The sequence below is a fragment of the Gasterosteus aculeatus genome, chromosome 17 (genome assembly GCF_964276395.1).
Source record: "Gasterosteus aculeatus chromosome 17, fGasAcu3.hap1.1, whole genome shotgun sequence".
Taxonomy (NCBI): Eukaryota; Metazoa; Chordata; class Actinopteri; order Perciformes; family Gasterosteidae; genus Gasterosteus; species Gasterosteus aculeatus.
In genome coordinates this window covers 7,099,812-7,113,381 of record NC_135705.1, presented here as the reverse complement: position 1 = coordinate 7,113,381, position 13,570 = coordinate 7,099,812, and the positions used below count along the sequence as shown (strand labels likewise).

At 43.9% G+C, this 13,570-nt stretch overlaps 3 protein-coding genes across 4 annotated transcripts in view; 2 read left to right on the top strand and 1 right to left on the bottom strand.

Annotated features, from left to right (window-relative positions):
* The first annotated feature begins 103 nt into the window (after positions 1–103).
* Positions 104–4,633, top strand: utp3 (UTP3 small subunit processome component). The gene is made up of 16 exons (XM_040203818.2): positions 104–420; positions 508–595; positions 1,264–1,320; positions 1,422–1,478; positions 1,555–1,702; positions 1,783–1,851; positions 1,934–2,055; positions 2,162–2,317; positions 2,440–2,511; positions 2,847–2,887; positions 2,974–3,070; positions 3,237–3,374; positions 3,463–3,593; positions 3,669–3,735; positions 4,133–4,240; positions 4,375–4,633. Exons 1-16 carry the CDS (start codon positions 404–406, stop codon positions 4,462–4,464), a joined length of 1,458 nt encoding a protein of 485 aa, XP_040059752.2. The 5' UTR covers positions 104–403; the 3' UTR covers positions 4,465–4,633.
* Positions 4,634–4,673: 40 nt separating this feature from the next.
* ppcs (phosphopantothenoylcysteine synthetase) lies at positions 4,674–6,739 on the bottom strand. Its single transcript, XM_040203821.2, has 4 exons — positions 6,658–6,739; positions 5,436–5,973; positions 5,261–5,364; positions 4,674–5,131 (listed from the first exon to the last, which is right to left on the bottom strand). Exons 2-4 carry the CDS (start codon positions 5,968–5,970, stop codon positions 4,805–4,807), a joined length of 966 nt encoding a protein of 321 aa, XP_040059755.2. The 5' UTR covers positions 5,971–5,973; positions 6,658–6,739; the 3' UTR covers positions 4,674–4,804.
* A 1,977-nt stretch (positions 6,740–8,716) lies between these two features.
* The window catches only part of foxj3 (forkhead box J3), a 59,605-nt gene continuing 54,751 nt past the window's right edge, over positions 8,717–13,570 (top strand). Inside the window, exon 1 of one of the 2 annotated variants that reach the window (XM_078091841.1) lies at positions 8,717–9,068. The gene's annotated coding sequence lies outside the window, so the exon portion shown is untranslated. The remainder of the gene's footprint in view (positions 9,069–13,570) is intronic. The other variant, XM_078091842.1, reaches the window with a different exon arrangement.

Below are 13,570 nucleotides of genomic sequence, written 5' to 3'. Positions count from 1 at the left end.
AATTTAATGAACTAAATTAAATTAGGTTAAATATTATGTTCGGTCATATTTGATAAACAGTTTTTATTTGATAGTTTCCTCTGTCTGCACAATGCTTGTCATTGTCGTTTGTTTGTAGAAATATGTCGTGAACTCAACGGGCCGCCGCGGTAGGGGGCGCTGTGGCTCTTTCACGCCGCTGTGTAGACCGCAATTTAATGTGCAGAAGAAGAAATCACGGAAGCACATGGTAACTGAGACCAGCGAGATGTGAAGATTCAACTCAACTCAACTGGATATTTACTTTTTTTAAACAAAAATTGTCATAACCTACAAGCATAAATAAGCACCGACGTTGACCGTATTGTTTGGAAATCATTTCTTCCGGCTGTGTGAAGCAAACGCGTTTTAATTCATTTCCACCATGGTTCGAACAAAAAGGTAAGTTCGGCTCAAGTAATTCCTGTTATTTAAATACATTAATTCTGCCGAGCAGATTCAGTAGACATCGTTTTTTCTCTTTCCCAGGGTGATAAAGATACCGCGGACTAAAAAGGTAGAGCAATATGACGATGATGACCCTGAAGCCTACAAGAACATGCCTGTCCCCGATAAGGTAAGAAAGGTCCATAACAGCCCGTGTGTTACATGTGTGCTACATGTACAATGTGATTCCTGATGGACAGAGTTCCATGACATTGTCAGTCAAAATGTGATTTCTTTACTATGATATGGGGTGAATTTGCAAATGTAGTTCACAAGCAAAGCTACACAATACTCGGTTGGAGAGCAATACGTTCTCTTTGAGTCCCCACGTGAGACAGAAACCGGAGACAAATCTCAATGACTTGTTGAATGACATGTTTTTCTTATCTATGAAGCCCCCAAAAAGTGACTGCGCTGTCTCATATCACACTGTATAGGTTCCTAATACCAGAATGTATGTGCAGAGGGGAGTTATTACTATATGTTGCCTTTTATTATTGGTGGATGTTCCTCAAAAATGTAATATAATATAGAGCAGAGCAATATTGCGAAGCAAATATTTCTGTTTCCGTACGGGAGGTGATTTCCCAAAAGTCAGAGCCCACTGCAGCGTAAGCAGTCAAAAGGGATAAAAGGTTTATTATCGTGGCGACGTGAAAAAAATCTTTTACACTATCGTAGTGACCACAACCAGAGCCGCTCTCGACCATCAGCATCCTGTCCCCACGGGAGCTCTGCTCCGGTATCGTTGTCCCTTTCAGCAGTCAGATATAAACAAGTCTCCTCTCTTCCTTTCAGAAATCCTCCCAATACACAAAGGACAAAATTGATGAGTTTCACGATGACAAGATCACGGTAAGTTTCCCTCAAAAGTCCATCTGTGAAGCATTCAGGTTCTGCCGTTTTAAGTTTTTTTCCTAACGCTCATTTTTTTTGCTGCCATCTCTTTGCCACAGAAACTTTTCACCAGCGGGGTTGAAATGGAGAGTGACCAGGACGACCTGGATGATGAGGTGATGACTTGTGTGTTCATTTTGGATTTCCCTCAAGTAGTTTAAGAATGATTTCAAGCTCAGCTGAATTTCGCAGGAGGAAGTGATGGCCCTGGATGATTCAGAGGACGACGACGACGACGAGGAGGAGGAGGAGGAGGAGGAGGTGGAGGGAGAAGATGAAGAAGAAGAAGAGGATGAGGAGACCGACATGGACAGTGATCTCGAGGGCAAAAAAGAAGCCGGTAAACATCGCTTTAAGACCAGTGTTTTTTCTTTAATGTCCTTCTATCTTATTTAGCCGTAACGTTGTGGTCTTCTTCAGATCTTCCTAATGAAATGGCGTGGGGCAAAAAGAAGAAGATGTTCTACGACTCAGACTACGTCATGACCAGTAAGTAATGGAGCAGTTCCTGATAATTTGTTGTCTTTGGCTGATTTTGGCTGGTGCTAAATTTAAATTGTGTCATTCACAGAGGGGAAATCTCAAGACGAGTTGGAAGCTGAGGAACAAGAGGAAGAAGAAGAGGCTAAGAATATCCAGAAACGTTTAGCTGCAAATCTGAGCGAGGAGGATTATGATTTGAACTTTTTTAAGGTATCTTGTCTTTATGAGTCTGCGTACGCCTGCAGCTTAGACATCACAGAGGTTGTAATTCTAATATGTTTATTGCAATTGTTTGTTTTTTTGTATCCGAATGAAGGAATTTGCTATGGAAGAGAAGGATGAAAACAAGACACTGGAAAAAGAAGAGCGGATTGTGAAAGACCTGAAGCAAATGTCCCAGAAGGAAAAGATGAAACTTTTGAAAAAGGAGTCACCAGAGTTGCTTGAACTTATTCAGGACTTCAAGGCAAAGGTGAGTCACAAGAAAGCAACCAAAACACACGTGTAAATCAATTTGCTAAAAGCTATTAATGCAGTTGCCACAGAATAAAATAATAACCGATCTGCTTGTTTTTGAATGTACTCCATATGCAGCTCAGTGAACTGAAGGATGAGCTGCATCCTCTCATGCAGATGGTCAAGACCGGAAAGATCCCACCGGGAAAGGTGAGTCATTTAGTAACATTTCCAGCTAAATGTTAAACGTTACAATAGAAATTATACTGTGAACGAAGTTGCTTGCCGTGATGCACCTACAGCTATTTTGCAGAATATTTAATGACACACCATATACAGTTTAAAATGTTCTGTAATGTTTGTATAACACGCTTAACCCGAGGATGATAGACAGAAAGAAGTGTGAGATTTATCAATGGCGGAAAGGTGAGATGCTGTGTTGAAAAGTAGACGGTTGGGAGAAGGAAAAAAACCACGAATGACCCCGTGTTGCCATGGCAATCCAGTGTGTGACTAAGAATAACTTTTGACTCGTCTTCCAAAAGGGTGCCGACTACCTCAAGACCAAACAGCAGCTGTATCTGAAGTAAGTGGGGACGCAATCGCAGTGACGTGTTGCAGAGTGATGCCATCGTCCTTCACTGAGCGGCTTGTCTTTCTATCGTCCCACAGTTACTGCACAAACATCAGTTTCTACTTGGTGCTGAAGGCCAAGCGAATCCCTGCTCACAACCACCCGGTGATTGAAAGACTGCTCGCCTACAGAAACGTAAGCCAACGTCCACATCAGTGGACGTAACTTCACTTTGTCAGGGAAAGTGCACAATTCATTTTTTTAAATTTTGGACAGCATGAATCGGTTTGTTACGGTTTGTGAAAAGTTCTGTCCGCGCGTAAAGCCTTCCCTCTTGACTCTTTGGATTTCCTGTCTGCAGCTCATCAATGAGCTGGGTTCGGTAGACGCTCGCCTCGCCCCTCAGTTTCGCGAGTTGCTGACCGGTGAGAAAGACGAGACTGCCAGCAGACCGCCAGAGGGCAAGAAGACCAGAGGCGCCGCCGCCAAGACGAAAATGGTGAGATTCGTGTTCTCTCCCGATTCCGAATGTCTCGCTAGTGTTTAAATGTGGAATTGAAGTTGTGATGGGCGCACCCCATCTGCAGGATTCTGGAGAAACTTTGCCTGCGGAGGACTCTGACTCGGACCTGGACGAGGAGGCGGCTCTGCGTTTCTACAGAGAAGTGGAGGCGCGGTCGAAATCGAAGAGAAAGCGCAGAGCTCCTGAAGCCGAAGAGTAAGTGTGCTTTGATTCTTCAAAATAGCTGACTAAATTCATCTGGGAATCTGATACATTATTAATGTGTTGCAGGACGGAGGAGAAAGAAGATGATGTTGTGGAGGAGGATCAAAATGCTAAGAGAGGAATCACGTACCAGGTAAAGCGTTAAAACTACTTCCACGATGATACTCAAAACTAGAATATTAAAGATAAACAAAACCGCATCAGATCAGGTGAATCTTCACAATTTGCCAAAAATGGACAACTTGTATGTACGGTCTAATTAAGGTTATCTATAGGATCTAACAGGATTTAGAATTTAGTTTCACAGCAGCTTAGTTTGTCTCTGGATGTGGACTATTGTCTTCCTACCTTTTTGGAGAACATCTCAAAGAGGGTAAAACATGTGTTATTGTTTGTAAAGTACATCAGAGCAAGCTTACAAATGTTTTTTTGTTTTTTTTGTCTCAATCATTCTAAATTCATTCCATACGTTTACATGCAATTGTCATTTCTGAATAAGTCTTCTAACGGGCCTCTTATCTATCTCACAGATGTTCAAGAACAAGGGACTCACACCTAAGAGGAAGAAAATTGATCGTAATCCCAGAGTCAAGCACAGAGAGAAGTTCAGACGGGCTCAGATCCGCAGAAAGGGCCAGGTTTGTACTCGGCACATTGAGGAGACCCTTCTTATTACAGCGTTTGAGAGCATCATAACGCTTCTGGGAAGCGTCTCTGTCTGTAGGCTCTTCAGTTTGAATCTAGCTTATGTGGCTGTGTTCATATTCACCAGGTGCGAGACGTCCGTCGGGAGGAGACGAGATACAGTGGAGAGCGCTCTGGTATTCGTGCTGGTGTCAAGAAGAGCACCAAACTTAAGTAGCCATGCAGGGAACTATAGTATGCTGCAAAGTAAAACCACAGGATTGAAAATTTCCCTATGGATTGTACTTGTAATCTTTCTTTTATGCGTGTAGTAAAACCATGTCCCTAATTATTCAGTTGTCAATTATTGTTGAGAAGTCAACAAAATAAACAAACAAACCTTGAAACTTGTATATTGTACTTTTTCAGAGATCACGTAGAGGTCCATTTTTTAAAGGACAAGGGAAGCCATTATTTTTTAATAGTTCTAATTATTTCTGAAGTTTTGCAACCGCACACAAGAACAACAACGAAGTGCAGCTGCTTCACAGACTCAAACATGCAGTGTCGGATTCTCTTCAACCTCCTTGTTGAGTTATGAACTTGTTGTGTGCGGATGTCAGGTTGCTCACTATCCTCTCCTCTATCTCCACATCGTTCTTCACATCCTCATCGGAGATGATCAGCTCGGCCTGAGTCTCGGGGGTCACCACCACCACGTAACCCCGTCTAGAGTCCAGCACGTTGGCCACTACCGCCTGGTGCCTGTAGGCATCCAGGGCCCGTCGAGCCTTGTCCAGCAAGATGGTCGGATCCGTCTCCAGCTTAAAGGATATGACAAAAGCTTGGGGTGCCCAGTCCTTCACCAGCGGGGACAGGATCTTAGGGACCATGTTCATGCTGAGCTGAAGGGGAGAGCAAAACAGAAGTGTATTCTTATTACACTGTTATGAGTCCCTTCAGCTGTGATGTTCGTAAGACTTAAAAAATAAGATTGAATGGATATTTGCTTGAGCTTTTATCGTCTTACGCACTTGAAGTGGTCCGTTGGATGACTGGATTTTGTGTTCAGGCATCTCGGATGCCGGGATGTAGAAATCCGACACGGCTGCAGCCAAGTAAAACATGGCCTTGGATTCTGAGGGAAGAATACAGAGTTGTGAACAATATGCTGACAACCTCGACCCGTAAGTAGTTCCTAATCTGTACCTATTGCGCTGAGGGCCTGTGCCGCTGCTTTGAGGAGATGCAGATACTCTGACAGAGTGCTGAACTCTATGGGCAGCAGGAGTCTGCCCTCCTTCACTTCCTGGTATCTCTTCAGAGCTCTGGCAATGTCTGGAAGCACCTGCTGGTTAACCACCACTTCACCAGAGTTACCGGACGCTCCGTCTCCACCGCTGAACTTCAGGGCGTCCAGCATGTTAATGTTGGAGAACATCCGCGCGTAGGGGTAAAGGGAGCGATGCCTGTGCAGGAAGACGACAGCGTAGCCCGAGTCCATGAAATATTCTGCCGACGAGGCCCCTCGTCTGCCGCTGCTGAAGTTGTCGAGGAAGCGTACGGTGCGGGACTCCAGAGGCACTTTGGTTCCGCCCGACGTGATGAGAACCACCCTGCGACCCGCTGTCACGTGGTGTCCGGCGAAGGCGGCCATCTTCTCTTTGACCTCCTCGACGTGGGCGGGAACGGCGAATTCTTCGGCTAACTTCCCGTCGATGGAAGACATCCTGGGTTTGGCCATCACCTAAAAAAAGACAAAGATTTACACTGTTACCAATGGCATGCTTCTTTCTCCTTTTTTCCTTTTAGCATGTACTGCTGCAAAGCAACTCCTGTTGAAACGCAGTACGCGTGCCGTTGGGAAATACTGCTTCATGACGTTTGACCCTCTTTCTCAACATTTGGCGCACAAGGGATTGTTGGTCAGAAGGGCCGGAGAAGCACACTGGCTTCCATTCTGTACGAACCAGACTGATGCAGTAGGACATTCTGATAAATTGCACATACATTTGATATACTATGTCTTGGGGAATAATAAAGGCTATGGTGATACGGATATTGGGACGCACGCTAGATGTAACTTGTGCGTCGTCTCTGCCTGTTACACCTGTGAACGTTTATTCTAAAGGTTTGGAATGCAACTGTGGATCTTATGAGTTTGAAGAGGTACAAGCAGCGTCTTAAGAAAACTTTATATTTATTTAACGTTCTGTGAAATGCTATCACGGATGTAAGTTGTTATGACAGCCACTAATCACAGGTAGGAACGGGGTTCGATTTCCCCGTTAAAACAGCTCTGCGGGCCACGTCACGTCAACGTAAGCTGCTGTCAGACAATAGTTTACCAGCGTGACAACGCGACTGCGTTCAAAACGACGCTCGTTTCGCCACAATAGTTGAAGGTAATTACAACTGCGAAATGTCCTACTTTATATAGCGCCGCAGTTTCTCGGTCAGCTTCTTCACAACAACTTCCTGAAACTTCTGAGCGGACTTCTTTGGTCCTTATTAATGAGAGAGGGAACCCGTCAGCGCCCCCGGTGGTGGCAAACGGTACTACCGCCACAACCGCCCGTGCTATTTATGAGGAGGGTGAGACAAGGTCTCGCATCAATTACTGTTTTTCACATTCATACAAGGGGTCAGAATGGGATCACACAGACACCAGAGGAGAAACCCCTCTAATTGGGTTTTTAACTGGACTGTGAGATTACAAAGAAACGCACTCATCTTCTCATTTGTCTCATTCAACTTTTTTTTTTTAATCAACTTTTAGTTTTTAAAGTTTTTACTTCATGCAGTATGATTTTTCAATCATACTCTTTTTGAAACCATACTATGTTTGAATCTCTCCATGTACATAAAAGGTACCAAAAATCAATTAGAAATACAAAGTACTCCCTGGATTTGATTCTTTTAGCGTGTGGATGGAATACCTTCCTGGCTGATTGTACGGTTTTCACGTTATTAAAACATGTCACGTAGAAAAACTACGACCCCATGTTTCAATCTAAAGGCATTGGGGAAAAAAAAGATTATTCATTTACTCAGCAACGAATGTACTGTATTTACTGCATTACCACTGATCCACCCGCGGGAGGCCCTGCTGCGCTGCTGAACAGACGCCCACAACGTTTCACCACTGCTGCAGTCCTTTAGATATGTTTGACCGAGTTGATTGAGCAGATTAATTTCGTCATAATTCGTGTATATGTTTGTTCAGGTTTATTAAAAAATAAATGGTAATTTTAATGGGAAATTTTCAGTTAAACAGACAAGAGCTTAAGAGTTGGTTCTCGTTTTGAAAAACCCATCCCTGGAGTCCCGTGAGTCATCTCAAGAGACACTCAATCCAGATAATGAAAAAGAGAAAAGGTTATTACGATCTCAAAAACTACCAACCAACCTTGTCAAAACAATAGAAAATAGCTATGATAATGTAAAAAGCATTGCAAATTGTAGATGAAATGTTTAGTTTATAATCAACAACAAGGAAAACAAATCAAAGATCTGAGTAGGTTTTATATGGGACCTCATCATAGGAATACATGAAACAATTGGCACCTATAAAACATGATGCTATAACTCAAATACACCACACAAAAACTCTAAGCTAAGAAGTATGGAAAGTAACTTGAGACATGGTCAACGTGAGCTCACTGGACTGCTGCGACCAGGGCTGCAGTTCCCATTGAGGACGTTGAGGTCATGTCCTTTTTTTTTTCCTGGAAATTTCAAGTGTAGTCTACAATGTACAATGGAGAGTTAGACCTGCTGGTATTTTAAATGGCCATAGATATATTTTTTTCAATGATACTATTTTTGGGGCCAAGAAAAGAGAACAAATGAATTTGAATGAACTGCTTTACTGGATGACTAATGATACATCAGTTATTATCTATTTATAATAATAACATTCACAATAAAGACCACAATAGTTTTTGGCTAGATCCAAATATATTTTTTACCAAATAAAAAAGAACAGACAAAGACAGTTTTCCACAACCCAAACGTTCTTCCTATAACTTTAAACCAACAAATACAAATTGATTACCCCGCATTGACGCCATAAACTACCCATTTTACCCCCCTTTTCACTTCTTTGTTTAAAAATCTATTTGTAACAACATAAAGCACTTGGCAATGCATTAAATGAAAAATAATCTCTAAATAAGATAAGAGATAGATATATTCTTTGTAGCAGTAGCAATACACAACATTACCATTTAAAATGAAAATGCTCAATAAATACACCATCAAATAAAATAGAATAAAATAACATATGAACATATGAAATCAAATTAAACTGAGATAGAAGTATGTGCAGTGGGGTGGAATAAGTATAAATGAAATAAAGATGTTGTTGAGCAACTGATAGGCACGCGTATGCAATTGACCACGTGCTAGTTTCTGTGGCGGCAGGGTAGAGAGAGAGAGAGAGAGAGAGAGAGAGAGAGAGAGAGAGAGAGAGAGAGAGAGAGAGAGAGAGAGAGAGAGAGAGAGAGAGAGAGAGAGAGAGAGACATTCATGCGCGTCGTCGTAACGTTTTATGAAAGTAGTTCCGGGCACCTAACCCAAGCTGGGGGAGAGTCCCGGATGTTGGCTCGGAAAAGGCGGAGAGAAGCTGAAGAGGGACGCCACGGCACCGCACGCACACCGGCGAAGCGACGACTACGGCGCTTCTTTGCACAGGACGATAGCGCGAAGAGCACGGGACACTCCCGGGGAGCCCCCCAGCTAGCCGAAGAAGAGGAGGTGGAAGGAAGGGGAGGGGGCAGTCACTCTGAAAACTACCGTCAGGATTAAAGAGCGCTACCGCCACGGCAGCTTTCACCCAGAGTAAGTGAGCTACGCGGGCATGGAAGTTAAACTGAGGCCCACCAAATGGACGACTTTAACGGGGAAGTGAGCTGCGCTGAAGTTGTGGGCGGCGGGGCGGGGGGGGGGGATTGAGCCCCGGTGAACAGGCCTTTGGCTCGCGGCTTTTCCGCCCACCGTGACGGGGCGTGCGGCGGCGGCGGCCGAGGGAGGGAATGAGGGAGGGCGGGGGGGGGAGTGAGGAAAACGTTGTTTTTCTCCGGGAGCCAGTCGGCGTCTCCCCTGTGGTCGGTGTTGCTACACCCCGGCCGTTTTGGCCGTAACTCTCCCAAGTTGACAGCTCTCGCGTTAGCCCGCTAGCCCCGCCGCGCAACCGGTGACAACTGACAGGGCAACTTTGACAGCTAGCTAGCCAGTTTTGGTAGGCAGCTAACTTTAGCTGAGCGTTGCTCGCGCTCTCACCCGGGGCCGGGAGCGTGCGTGCGCGCGTGTTTCCCTCGCATTAGGTGGTTATGATGACCTATCCCAGCGCACAGCTATCGTTAGCTAGCTGTTTGGTATGTGAGACGTTGTGTGTCCTGCATTGTGTGTGTGCGCGCGCGTGCCAGTGTCGTTTGGCTTTCCTGCACGCTCCGGTGGTATTTGACTCACAGCTGTTGCAGTGTGTTTTCTCGTCTGTCAATCGTCTGTGTTCCAGGCGGCTGGTAAACTCCTCCCGGGAAAAACAACGACCCTCGCACTTAAAGACTAGTCCGTCTTTATGGGAAGGCGCAGCTTTGTCATGTGGCTGAACAATCAACAAGTGCAACGCGTGTTTCGGGATGAATTTTACGAGATTCGAGTCATTCTCAGCTCCGTGTCTTTGTTTCTGGCGGGGGGGTGGTGTGACCTTTTTGGATTGCGCTGAACTGGCACGGACGGTGTTGCAGTTTAAATATTTTTGACCTGCGTGCGAGACATTTCTCTGGGGTTGAGTCTCTCCGCTTTGATGTCCCACGTGGCAAGACACTGATCAGTCAATGCTGCGACTTTAAGCTATACAGCCGTGGCATTCGCGTGCAGCTGTGCACTAAACGGTGCCCTTGCTTTATCCTGACGGCCCTTTATTAGAGGATGGATGACTGAACGCCCAATTTGCCCCCACTGTCAACTTGTGGGGGTTTTTAATCAATGATGTCACGTGGTTATTTTTAAAGACCGGGATGCAAGCGAATACCTGCTCAAATGCGCCCAAGTTTATTTTGTCACACGGCCAGCATAAAAAGGGTAGGAGGGAATTTATGACTAAAACAAAACATTAGAAATTACCCCAACCCCTGGCGAACCCTCTGTTTCGACAAAATGCCCAAAGAGTTAGTCAGCGCCCACAATCAAAGGTCAGACCTGGTTTTCTTCTTCATCACCCATCCTTTAAATAGCAGGCCCAGGCGAGCTGTCTGGATCCAGACTATCTGTGCAGGCAGCCTCCAAATAACACAAGGTTTGAGGTTTGATGTCACTCCATCCAGGTAAGCGGAGGCCGAGTAGCTTTGCTTCATCCGGAATTGCAAAGAACAGTGGCCATTAGAATCCTGAGAATTTTCCCGCTGCTTTAAAGAAATGCTTGCTGTGCAGTTTTTTAATTGGCATTTTATCGTAGTGTCCTTTAGCTCGGTTTGACGCTCACGGACATCTCACTCATTCACGGGAAACACTTAAATCCCCAAAGCCATTCATAAAATTTTGGTATATCGGTTTTAGAAGCCAAAATGTATGTTGCTTAAAACTAATAATTGGCACACAGATGCTGCTAAGTGGATATTAAAGAATAGACTCAGAATGCAGCCGTTTGCTTTAAAAATACTGCATGCAGAAATATTAACGACTGTCACAATTCAAATTCTTTCTTTACAAGTGTAGTTATGCTGTTTTGTTCATGACTGGAGGTTCCTCGTACTCTGATATAAATACTCCTGTTAATGCATGTTTTTCGAATTTTATCAACCTTTTTAGTAGTAGTACTAATAGTCTGAATTTGCGTCAAGTGAAGTTATTTTTTTATGATTACCTTTTTTCTAACAACTTCAATGTGTTGGATGGATCATGAAGGAAGTATAAAGATCACACATCTGTTTATTCTCCAAGTAACCATTTAATAGTGTGAATGGGATGATTCGTTACAGCTTCCCCTTTTTAATGGTGGTTTTAGCCTGCAGTGGTGTTTGTTAAGCCTGCTGTTAAATGGTTTAAAAACACCTATCTTTTTTTTTTTTTTAAGGTCTTTCTGTGTTCTACCACCTTCGTCTGCCGTCTCTGAAGAGAAATGGCGTTGTCTTCACCAAGTGATAGTGTATAATTTATTAGATTAAATTGGGGTGTGACGTGATTTGGAGCAAATTTCGATGGATGTCAAGGGTGCTGAGAGCCAATGCAGTAGACCGTACAACAGGTTTCCACTTTTTAAATGCGAGCTCTTCATTTGGAATTCAGCATGTGGCCCTCTGCCTGGCCCCATCTCCCTGAGAGGCTTTTTAATTCCTCCCCTTGTTGAAGTGATTATTCAAATGGACATCCGTGAGATACAGTTATCAGACTCCTGGTGGTGGTTGAGCCTGTGGCAACATGAAGGCCAATCACAGCCCCTGCCCCCACCCAGCCACCCCCACCCCTGTGTTGTTGGACTTCACCCAACAGGTACTCTCTGTAGCAACCCCTATTAGGCCGCCACATCTTACCCCTTTGGCTGGAAACCCATTGAGTTATGCGATGGGCAGATGGCAATTTATTCATGAGGACGTCTGATATATTTTTTTGGCATGGTGCAATGGCGATGCTGTTGTTCAAAGGCCTCTGTTTAGTATTTTTACGACCACTTACTTTTGGTCTCAACCCAAAGTGGGCTTGTCTGAATTCCTCTCAGCTTTGCAATGTTATTTATGAGTTATTTTTGGTTAGAGTTTCTTTCCTTTCAACTCCATTGCCCATCATCTCATCCTCTGAGTGTATTTTCACCTTGGATTAGGCAAAAATCACCATTGTCTCCTTTCTATTCAAACAGCTTTTACCTCTGTGTGGAAGGTATGTCGGCAAAGGCCGAACGGGGTGGACAGTTTAGTTGGAAATGCCCCCCCCTTACTCAGCCTATATGTATCCTGTGTGTCAAGTTGTTCTCTCACGGAAGGTGAGAAGGGACTGGATCAGTCCTCATTAGCAAAATCACTAGAATGCAGATGAGTATGAAGCCATTCATCTGCTGGAAATGCCTCCCTGATTCCAATTTTCCAAATCTTTGTTGCAGTCCCATTGTGTGAGCCTACTTCTCTATGTTAAAGATGTCTTTTTATGCGATAGATCAGAGGGGGATAATTGCACTTAAGTGAACCTCATTTAGCGCTGGCCAGAGCAATTACTGCGACTGCACTTCTTGCCATTTTTTGGGGCCTGGAGCTGCTGTCATTGAGTCTCTGCAGCTGAGATATCAAATGGGGAATAAAATGACATTGGCATGGCATCATGGGAATGGCAGATCCTTGGATGGATTTTAATTAGTTTATGCAGTTTGTACTCTGCTTTTTTTTTTTTTTTTTTCAAACTCAAGAGAAGCATAATTAAAAATGACTATTGGAAATGCACTATTTTAGTAATGAGGTGCTGTAAGGTGAAAGAACCCAGTACTTTTTCTTCAGTGCCCCCCACCCTCCCCCATGATGTTTTATCATTGTTATTCCGAAGCCAAATTTTGAGTTTTGCTCAGCTGGGTGCTTTAATCTATTTTTGCTGTAAATTAATGAATTAATTTTTAAAGAGTCCCTCGCTAGATAGGGGTGAATGTGGGAATACTGCACTGGTTCGGTTTTCAAACAAATCTCCACTCTGCCATCACCCACCCACCCTCCTCACCGGATGGAAAGAGCAAATTTACTGAAGCACTACACTTTCATTTTTTATTCATCCAGCAATACCCTGCCTAGTCCCCCCTCTATTGAGTTAAATCAGTCAGTGAACTAGTCCTAGCCTATATGCTCCAATTCCCGTCCTGTGTGGGAAGTATGTGATGATTAATTCAGCTAGTTTGCTGCCTAATATTATCGGCACATGCATACATGTTTCATCTGAACGTGTTTGGCCCTTTTTCCCCCGAGCCTGGTTAATCACTGCTTTTCTCTCTGCCGAGGAACTACTGTAAGTGTGGGAGAAAGTAGTGGGGCTTGGTTGGGAATTGGTATTTACTGTAGTGCTCGGTGGTTTCTGTGACTCATTCCAGCCTTGTAGGAAAAAAACCCTAATAAATTTGGTGGCAATTCTATGAATGTTTGGCTCGATCTTATCTCTGCATAAAGTTCCAGTTTAGGGACCGGAGGAGGTACATGAACAGAAGTGCTTCTATAAAATTAAAATCGCTTTATTGCAATAAATGTGCAAATGAAATCAAAGCTTACAAATTCCCTTCATTAAAGGGGAGTTAATGTGGTGCTTAATGACACGTAAAACAAAATGTTTCAGAGTTTGTGTCATTTTAGATTTAACTTGATCAGGCGCCAATG

Bases quoted from the DNA above. Each gene is read 5' to 3' on its own strand.
- utp3 (XM_040203818.2), top strand. The intron at 2,318-2,439 runs GTGAGTCACAAG...CTCCATATGCAG, and splicing joins TTCAGGACTTCAAGGCAAAG to CTCAGTGAACTGAAGGATGA. The intron at 3,736-4,132 runs GTAAAGCGTTAA...TCTATCTCACAG, and splicing joins AGAGAGGAATCACGTACCAG to ATGTTCAAGAACAAGGGACT.
- ppcs (XM_040203821.2), bottom strand. From the start codon at position 5,970: ATGGCCAAACCCAGGATGTCTTCCATCGACGGGAAGTTAGCCGAAGAA. The intron at 5,365-5,435 runs GTACAGATTAGG...TTCTTCCCTCAG, and splicing joins ACAGGCCCTCAGCGCAATAG to AATCCAAGGCCATGTTTTAC. The intron at 5,132-5,260 runs GTGCGTAAGACG...TCTCCCCTTCAG, and splicing joins CATCCAACGGACCACTTCAA to CTCAGCATGAACATGGTCCC.